The 10939-nt window shown below is 36.0% G+C and overlaps 1 protein-coding gene across 1 annotated transcript; it reads right to left on the bottom strand.

Moving 5' to 3' along the window:
* Positions 1-214: 214 nt before the first annotated feature.
* Positions 215-700, bottom strand: LOC145666243 (uncharacterized). Its single transcript, XM_081733308.1, has one exon. It carries the CDS (start codon positions 698-700, stop codon positions 215-217), a length of 486 nt encoding a protein of 161 aa, XP_081589434.1.
* Between the last annotated feature and the right edge of the window lie 10239 nt (positions 701-10939).

Here is a 10939-nt window from a genome sequence, read left to right as displayed (position 1 = left end):
AAATGTCGTACCCATAAGTGGCTGCTTGTCTTCTGGCAATGCCAGCATTGTGACACAGTGCATTGTCCTGGAGCAGCAGCACACCTTTGGACAGTTTTCCTCGTCTGGATGCTTTGAGTTTTGCTCGTAACTTTTGTAGCAGGTCACTGTAGTACTGTCTAGTAATTGTGGCACCATTGGGAAGGTAATTGGCCATGATGAAACCCTCACAATCTCAAAAAACACTCAACATCACCTTGCCAGCTGATGGTACCACACGAGCCATTTTGGGGGCTGGTGACCCCTTGAGACACCACTGCTTGGACTCCATTTTGGTCTCGGGATCAAACGTATGGACCCATGTTTCCTGTATAATGAGACGGGTAAAAAAGTCCTTTGGCACACGATTGCACAGTTCCAAACATTGCTTTGATGCTAGCACACGTTGTTGCTTCTGAAAAGGTTGCAACAGTCTTGGAATCCACCTGGCACTCAATTTTGACAGGTGCAGATGGTCATGGATGATTGTTTGGATGGATCCTACGCTTATTTTGCCCTGTTGGGATAGTTCGTGGATAGTTATTCGTTTGTCTGCCAGGATTAATGCCTCCACTTGTTTCACAGTGTCATCATGAATGGCTGATTGAGGCCTTCCTGGACTTGGGCCATTTTGCACTGATGTCCGACCACATCTAAATCCATTGTTCCACAGTTTCTCCATGCTGTAGGATGGGGCAACATCACCATACACATCGGTAATCTCCTTGTGAATCTCCTTGGGCGATTTCCCCTTTAAAAGCAGCTAACGAATCACGGCTCTGGCCTCAACTTCGTCCATAGTCACACCCTGTCATGGATTAGGATATGTAACAAAAGAATGATTTAGGATAGAAGGCTGATATTTTGCAATATTCCCATACAGATATGTACCATTCCACGTTATAAATATATATAATCTATCTCAACTGGAAATGGGTCAGGCCACATCTTTATTGAACGACCTACGTAAGTTAATAATCTTCGGCAAAGTTTATATTAATAACATGAGTTGTTCTTAAACCTTTGGTTCACAAGTTTGTTTCTTCTCCACACGAAACTACAGATATGACAGTTTTAATTCTCATACTCTACATTTGTTTCAAAGCAGTCGCCATTACCTGGTCAAAGACTTATGTCCGCCACGATACATGTGCCTTTTTTCACTATGAGGTACACTTGCAAACAAAATGAAAACAATATATGATGTTAGGAACCCTCTCAAGACAAGGCAACTGGCACAAAAAGTTGTGGGTGTCCCAGTTAGTCTTTCACTAATATTTTTTTAAAAATTTCAAAAAAAATGACCAAAAAAATTTTAAAAAAATATTTTCCATCTTTTCTCTTGTTGAGAACACTTAACATATTTTTTCATGAAAATCGGTGCAGCCGTTCAAGAGAAAAAAATAATTTCAATTTTCCTTCCCCCCTACTAACACCCCTCCAAAAGCGCTTGGGGGGCTGAAAATTTGGGAAACTAAGTTTCTCATAAATGTTAATCAATACTGTAAATTTGGTGCATATATACTCGGGGGCAGTTTTCACATGCTTATTCCGCTAGGCCCTTTACTATAATGAGGGACTGATCAAATTATTTTAAACTATGTGGATAATATTGTTTACAGCAACTGTCCAATAACTTTTCTACAAAGAAAACATGGACAAATAAATGACGTGAAAGTACTGTTTGCTTTTTGCTCATTTTATGTCATTTTCACTATAGTTGTTGAATAGAACACTTCTGAATCCTGCATTATTTTTCTGCATGGAACTGACGGATTACTACAGTACGTTGCAGCTATTTTCAAGAATGTCGTCTTTTTGTTGAGGAAAAAGTTCAAGCTACACTACTGTGGATTCGAAGCGGAGTGCGCCGAACAGGAGTCACGTGATTTAACCACTACACTACATACATGTTGTGTTATGTGGCGAGAAGCTTCGTTGCTATATTATGAACTTACGAAGCTTTTTCATCGTGATTTGTATATTGTGATTGGTGATAATTCTGTTTCTTTACTACTGTTTCGTATTTTTCTCTCGCAGCAGAATTCAGAGTATTCTAACAGAACGCGTGTATAGTATGATAAAATAGCTAACAAGGTAATTGTAAAATGATCCCTCGCTCTTTGTTACGTGTAATAGGTAATTCTGGAGATAGTTGCTGGAAATAATTGAATAAGGACGCTATGAAGTAGTCGTTTGTTAGTCGTGTGGTTAGAGTGGCTGTCTTAAGTTCCGAAGGTGCTAGGTTCGATTCTGGGTGTGGATCTTCGTTTTTGTATCTAATCGTTTTTGACATGTTCATGTTCGTGAGAAAAAATATTATACGTTTCCACGTGAATTGCAACAAGTCATGTGATAATGTTTGTGGGAAAGAGTACACTATTTTTATCAAATTAAAACGAATATAAATTAAATGTGTCGCGGAGTGTATTAATTTCGTATTGGAAAACTCCTTGCTTTTCACTCAGCAGTCCCACGTTCGAGTTTCTATTATTTTATCCTTTTTGCAATTGAGTGGTGAAATCTCACTTGGTTTTACTGTGATGCACATTTCTCTCTCACGAAACTCAATGGAGACATGAATTAGGAAGTACGGTCACTAAAAGTGCTTTTTTCAGAAACGTGATGTAACCTAAGTTGCGAATACACAGACCTTGAATCACATAATACTTAATGTAAAATGATATCTTGGAGATTTACGTCCCACGATTATGCCGAGTAGTGATGATGAAAATAATGAAATTATGGAATCAAAGGGGTAAGAGGAAACGGGAGAACTCCAAGAAAACCCACCACATCGTGTTTGTCTACTACAGAGACCACTTGGCGCGAGATGGGATCGAACTAAAAATCCCACTTACAAGAGGTGATCGCCCTATCATTGTACCATAGCAGCCCGCAATACTTAATGTGAAACAGCTATTATTTAAGCACATTGCATAACTACAGTGAATACGTTCAATACTATAGTATGTAAGTAAATCTAATGTGTTTTAACACGTATCTAGAAAGAACCGAAATTGTTTTGCAAATCCAGAGTAGGGGCAACTTTGACTCCCGCAGTGGGAAACCTAACGGTAAGTTTTCCTTTGTTTAAAATTATAACCGAGGGACTTATGTGCAGGTCTAATTTTCTCTCTCTCTCTCTCTCTTATGTTTCACAAATATCACGTTTCGGACATTTCTGAATATTAGCTAAGCTTTATGTCTGATTATTTGGTAGTAGTTTTTAACAGACGATTCTTCCAAATAAAACTTAACTAACACAGTTGTAACCAATGTTTTGTTTACTGATTTTCTGGAGGGGAAAGAACTTAGACTCTTGGCTAGCTCTTGGCAACTTAAAAATTGCAGTTCCCCTCCTGGGCCAGGGGTGGCCATCCTCCAGGTGCTTGAAAAAAAAAAAACAGGTACTGTATGTCTTCAGGTTTCGGTTTGGAGGAGGCATTAACTGCAGCAAATGAAGTTTCGTCACTGCAATTTCATTATCCGTCATTTTCTCCCTATGGATATGTGCCTGTCTTTACAGGTATTTCTTTATCTTATATCGGTAACGAATTTAGAAGAAGCCCTTTTTTATTAATCTCGGAATTGGGGGAGAGGAGTGGAGTTTTTAAGCATCTTTTTTGCTTATAAGCTACAGTATAATTCTCAAATAAATACGAATAACCCGACATTCACATTTCAGTTGCTTTTTTCTTCCATTCTCTATTTAAAACCAAGGTTACTAGAAGGAAAGGTTGAGCTATACGCACAGACGCTTCGCTCCTCGTTTTGCGTGACGTCACCAGCGAGGAGCAGCAAGTAGGTATAGAGGTGTACGAAGCAGCCAGAATATCTTTTTTCTTTCTTTATGCATAACATTTTCGCTGTTACAACATTCTCCTACACACAAACTACAATTAAATAAATAAATAAATAATAAATAAGCCAGCAATAAATAGAACATCTTCTTAACGCAATTTATATTATGGACAATTAACGATGTACTTGTGTTGCATGATCATTTATTTATTTTTTGATGAGATAGATAATTGTTGAATTATAATTACATTTTAAATGTATTTATATCTGAAATGTTGCTGTGAATGTATTTAAGCAAAGTTGCAGATAAATATGTGTTTTACCAGAGTAATCTCTGAAATTTTCGGTGCCTGGAGTTAAAGTAATTGCAGACCCAATGATAAGGTGAGTTCCACACCCGGCACAAATAGATTACTTTGTGATCACTGATAAGAATAACTCAATAAATACTTAAAACCATGGATAATAATAATAATAATAATAATAATAATAATAATAATAATAATAATAATAATAATAATAATAATAATAATAATAATTGATCGTAAATGCATTCAGTTGCGGAAGCCCTTTGATACCTAGCAATTTATTTTGTTCAATATACGGCACTCAGGCTTAAAGTTTAAAATTGCCAATTCATATCTTCTCCACACGATTATTAAAACGGAACTCATCCGTTTTAAACGTCATGTCGACTATCCATCACAGATTATATTCAATGTAACCATTGTTGACGCTATGATTGCACTTCGTGACATTAATAGTACACAGTCCGGAAAAATGTATTTGGTTTATATCTAAATATTTGTATGCTAACTAGTGTTACGAATCTAGACGAGACGAGAAATTAGATTTTCTCGTCTTGTAGAATCGATTTTCGAAAAAAGCTCTTTTCTTCTCGCCTCGAAGTTTCTCTAGCCTCTTGTATAAATTTGTGTACAAAATTTGTCCTGACTTCCTAAAGTCACGAGAGATCCACGAAGGATGAGATATAACAACAGTTAAACCATATTTGTTATTGGAGTATATTGTGTAATGACTTGTGTATCTTTGAATGCTCTTAATTGCGTTCTTACAATCAGTTTATCAATTTATAGTTTTTTAATTTTTTTTTCACGATGAACCATGCAGCACTAAACCGGTGTTTAAGGTTTAATGCTTGGGTGAACTCGTGTTGCCAATGAGACTCGGTGAAGTTTCTCATCTTGCCTCGTAAACGAGACGAGAACTCCCATATTTTTAATATTAAATGAATTTAAAAGATTCTTCTCGTCTCGAATTGCAGACGAGGCGAATCATTTCTCGCCTCGGTCTCGTCTCGTGGACAACACTAATCTCAACAATGAATTAGAAATAGTTAACCTGCTAGTTTTCCTCAACGGTCAAACTCTTCCATTCTGTGGTGCAAGGCGTGGGGCAATCACCCCACCTGTTCTACCCACACGACGTCCCGAGTTTTATTCTGATTTCTAACTTAAATAAACATCTAGAGCAGCGTTTCCCAACCGGTGTGCCGCGGCACACTGGTGTGCCGCGAATGGGCCGCTAGTGTGCCGCGAGGAAATCGAAACAAATTATTAATTCTATAGGAATCAAATTGCAAGACATAGGGGAAAATGTATATTTGTATTTCACATTACTATGAACCTCTACTATAAATCTACAATTTTAAGTTTCATACTGTGTTACTTTTCTCTACATTTTTAATGTTGGAAAACGCATTTATCATTGTCATGATCATTATTGCTTCTTTATTGTTGCAGACTATTTCGTAACTTGAAATTTTAACATATCATTCAATAAATTCAACAAAGCAAATATGCATACAAATTACCTACATTTGTGTTTTAAAAGTATAGGAGATTTGTTTATTTATTCGTTATTTAGTGATCTTCCCTTTTAGTTAAAGGTTAGATACAGTTTTCGAAAGAGAAAGTGGATTTTTAAAAACCCTAGTCTATATTTCATTGCAATTGTTTTCTATTTTAAAATTAGAATGAAAAATAAGCATAATAATTTACCACGGGGGAAAATCAGTGATCGAGCTTTCTTTTCTCTAAGGAGAGCAGTAATCACATAAAAATACCACGGTATTTTATATTTACAAATAATATATATATATATATATATATATATATAATATGGGTGTGCCGCGAGAATTCAAGTTACACCTATAGTGTGCCGCAAGTTGCAAAAGGTTGGGAAACGCTGATCTAGAGGACCAATAAGCAGAAAAAATATCGAAAAATTATTTTAAATTATGAACTTCATGCATACATAGAAATTTATGAAAAAGAATAAGGAAAAATAAAATTACTTTATTTTACTTTGAAATCGGGAAATCGGCTCCCCCTAGAAAATTTTCTTAGGGTATCTATGATCCTGACTGAGGACCTTTGTCTTTTCTTCACTATTTTGGCATGGAGGGACTAAAACTATCAGTTGGGTATGAATAGAGCAAACCAAAGGCGTATACATGCATAAAGAAATCGATTGATTGTACAATTGATAATAATTTAAAACAACTTTTAACTCTAAAAGAAACCGATGAAATATAAGTGTCACTGTTAATATTAAACAAACTGAAAATAGTTTGAAAAATGTATCGGTAAATATCGGTGTTTATTTGCCAATGCCGATACCGATACTCCCAAAAGTGGCTGATATTACCGATACCGATATATCGGTACATCCCTAATTCTATAATGTGGGACACTTGGAGATGAAAGACAAATACACGTAAAAATACATATGTACACACGTACTCAAGTTCACACTATCTTGCAATATTGCATGTCTGTACAGCCAAGCCCACGTAAAGAAATCTTCCGATATATAGACCTTTTCTCTATTAAATAATATTCGTCCACGTACACCACTAGAAAAGAAAGCAACATCATTCAACATAGCAAAAACCCAAAATAAATAAAGAATTGTTTGTGGTCTTACTAGCAAATCTTCGCGCGCCAAGCAGACGACAAGCTCTAAGTTCCTCGCTGGTGACGTCACTGTGAAGAGAGCGTGAAAGTAGAGGTTCGGGACATAGGTTAAGAGCACCCCCTGATTTAAAACGTGTCTATTATGATGTTTTTGTGTTTCTTATCCCATATTGCTGGAACATTCCTTACTAGTTGTATTAATATGTCTTTCACAATCAAATTTAACAATGCAGCAAAACCTCTCGAGTATAGACATACAGAATCCTCTGCAGACGAAATTTTAAACAAATGAAGATTTTATTTCTTGTAGTGCTTCAGGGAGAACCAAAGAGAACATGACGCACAGCAATGAGTTCACTTGAATTCAACAATTGATAGTGGGATCTCTCTGGTTCGGGTGAGCTTTTACATGTCTACTTACAAAATCAAAATTTGCGACAAAATATGGATGCTATCCGATCATTTTGTCTCAAATTCTAAATTTGCGCATGTGACTGTATCTCTTTCATCATATTTGCATCTCTCGTTCTCCAATGTCATCAGCTATGGCATAAGATGGCTTGGGAGCAAAACTTGAAATCATAAAAGTGCTATACCAATGGACTCATTCTCATTAAGCATTTGATTAAACGTATGTGTTTTCACACTGAAGGAGGGGGGTATCAGCTCTTCCTACCCTCCTGAAGTGACAGAATATTTATTCAGGCTCTGCAAAGTAATTTCAGATCAAACGACTGAGTGTTCATTTCAACAGCAACAGGATTGGACTTTAATTTTTTGTTTCAATTTATCTTCACAAATAGGACAAATGAATCGGTGATAGAAAAAGGAGAATATTCCAAAAAATAACGAAAACAAACTGAATTAGCCATTTTGTGCTCTATCCGTAAATACATAGAATGAACGTAAAAAGAGAATGCTACTATCATAATCCATTGTTAGATATTGTTTTGAAATTTTCGCTGAGTGGAAGAAGGAGAACATTCCTGCAAGATTCTTCTTTTTCCACGCAACACCAGTAATTCCCTGATCGGCCACTAGATGCTGCGCCAGTCACAGGTAGGCTTTCACATCAGTCGCAGGAGGTTGTGTACTGTGAAGTAGTCGTGTTAACACCGGAGTGCTATGTGTTATGAACATTGCAAAATAATATTCTAGTGCCTTGAAGTATTCTGTAAACTTGTGTCAACCAAGGGCGCAGTTTCTGTGTAAATTTGGGGGACCCTTTCATATGCAGAAGGCATATATATGAGGATTTTAAGACAAATTGCATTCAAATTATGGCAAATATTGTATATTAATAAATACAATGCGGGGCCCGCTTTGGGGGGAGGTCCGGGCTCCCTCGGCCCCCCAGGATCTGCGCCCTTGGTCTCAACAATGTCTTCGTCAGAGGACAATATGTATGAATCTAAAAGGAGAAAGGGTAAGCAAAATAAACACCAGCATATCAAAGAAATTAGAAATCAAGCTAGACAACGCGGAGAAGAGTTTGTGACAAGTAAGGGGTATTTAGTGAAAGCAAGATTAACAGATAATGATTGTCGCAAAAAAAATGTACGGAAAAGTTTACGGAAGAAAAACGAAGTATAATAAATGTTCTTTTCTGCGGACGTCCTAAGAACGAACGTGATACGTATCTTGTAGGCTTAATTGAACGGCATGATGTTGTACGTCATCGTCCTTTGACAACTGAATCTAACCGTAATACTTCATCTTTTAAATATTTTTCAATGAAATATAATACTAGAATAGAGGTGTGTCGCAAAGCGTACATGGCGCTTCATGCCATTAAATCTAACAAAGCTGTTGAACGTTTAACTAAGCTAGTAGAAACAAATCAGAAACCAGAGGATAAGAGAGGTAAACACACTAACCAGGGAAATACGTTAGATGCCATAGTTTTGAATAAATTAGATGAACTTATTGCCTCGTTCCCCACAAAGGTTTCGCATTACACCTCTCAGTCCATTACTTATTTACAATCTGACTTAACAGTGAAAACGATGCATGAAGTGTTTGTAGAAAAATACACAGAGTTAAAACCAGTTGTTAAATATGAGTATTATTTACGTTATTTTCGGGAAAATTATGGTTACCAATTTAGACGTCCACAAGTGAATGTGTCCCACATGTGAAGATTTAAACACGAAAATAAAATCTATAACTCTTAATCGTATAGCAAAAATAGTTGCAGTAGCAGAATTATTTGTCCATAAAAGGCGGACAAACAAATATTACTGTAAATTCAAGGAAGTCAGTGACATCTATAAAAGTAGAAATGACGTCATGGCCATAACATTTGACTATATGCAGAATCTTCCCCTATCATTCATTTCTGTTCAGGAAATATTTTATTTACGGCAACTTTGGTCTTATGTTTTTAATATCCACTAGGTATATGGGAAGACAGAAATCAGTATTCTTTACATATACTGAAGGAGAGGCGAAGAAATACCCTAATGAAGTATCTTCATTCATTTAAAGTTCCATTAATAACATCCCAGATGAAGTTACAGAACTGCATATATTTAGCGATGCTTATGGGGGCCAGAATCGGAACCACACCTTCAGCAGATTACTTTTGGGTCTAATCATGAATGATAGATTTAAAGTGGTTAGTCAATATTTTCCAATCCGGGGCCACACCTTTCTGCCCTGTGATGGAAACTTTTCAGTTATTAACAGGGCAATAAAAAGGTGTGATCGCATTTATACACCAAAACACATTAAAACAGCCAAAAAGACGTTTCCACAGTTTGAGGTAAGGAGTGTCAAAAATGATGATATCATTAACTTTAAGGATTAGTGGCCTTACTATTTCAAGAAGACTACAACAGACATTGAGAAAAAAGGTGAGAAGTTTTCTATTAGTCAATATAGACATCTTGTGTACAATAGTGAAACTAAAGGCTGTATAAAAACCTATCAGTACATTGATGGCATACAAAACGTAACTTTTAAACTGAGCTAAACAGGAGCCAGTAATATGTTGTTTCCACAAGACCTTGCTTACAGGGCCAAAGTACCAGTGAATCCAAAGAAACTGAGAGACATTGAAAAAAGTTAAGCATTACGTGCTGGAGGAGTATCAAGATTGTAGATATCACGTAGTTGCCAGTTTCTGAAGATGCTAGTAGTGACATTGATGATGAGTAGATACAAAGGTATTTTTTTAAAACAAACCTTATTCTAAATGCATTTACTATACATTTTCTACTTTTTGTATTGCATCTAAACTAATGTTATAAATACCTTTTCAAGTTTTTTTTTTTTTTTTAAAGAAAATGTCACTAATATTGACTTGAAACTTGCAATATAAATAAGTTTTGCACTAAATGTACCATGTATTAATGAATTGACGGTTTTCAATCATGTGTTTAGAAAAAAACATTGGCTTTTCTGTATATTTTGTACACTTTTTTTTTGGCATATTTATCTCTTGCGTGGAAAAAGGAGAATATTCCGATAATAAATTTCCTGTGTAGCTGGAAATATAAAATATTTAAATGTTTTTACTTTGTGGCAAATAATAATCCTTAGCATACACTATAATGCAAAATAATCACATCAGAGCAACAGATTTCTCAATAAATAGTTTTTTGTAGTTTTCCGAAAGTAAGATGTTGGGGAATGTTCTCCTTTTTCTACTCACCGATTCAAATATCAAGTAATATGTTTGTCATAAGAACTACACGTCTAAGATTCATTTAATTTAGGAGAAATGATGATGTAGACGGTAGTGGGAATTTCGCCCAAGTGTACGGGAATTTTCAATGCCTGGCGATTATGCCACCCGCCTTCCTTTACAGCTAATTTGGTTGCATACTTCCCGGCAAATGCTTCGGACTCAGTTGGTGGAGCACTTTAGCCGTAAATCTCCATATCGCTGTACCATCCAGAAGTGTCCCTTACTGTACAATAACTATGCCCTATATAACGGTCTAGATAGTCTTTTTAACAGTAAATGAAAATCTGGTATTACAGAATGTACATAGGAAAATGACACCTGGAAAACAAGGGGTTAACAATAAAAAAATCCCACAAAATGATTTTTTCCCTACAAGTTGGCATCACTGAACATTATTCAAGGAACAGTGAATACTTTTTTAAGTGTTAAAAGATAAGGTCAAAAGACAACACAAAACTATTTTCATTGTAGGATAACTGCATAGTGG

This window comes from Thermobia domestica, chromosome 12, assembly GCF_964235325.1.
Source record: "Thermobia domestica chromosome 12, izTheDome1.hap1.1, whole genome shotgun sequence".
Taxonomy (NCBI): domain Eukaryota; kingdom Metazoa; phylum Arthropoda; class Insecta; order Zygentoma; family Lepismatidae; genus Thermobia; species Thermobia domestica.
This window is presented reverse-complemented; position numbering and strand designations above follow the sequence as displayed.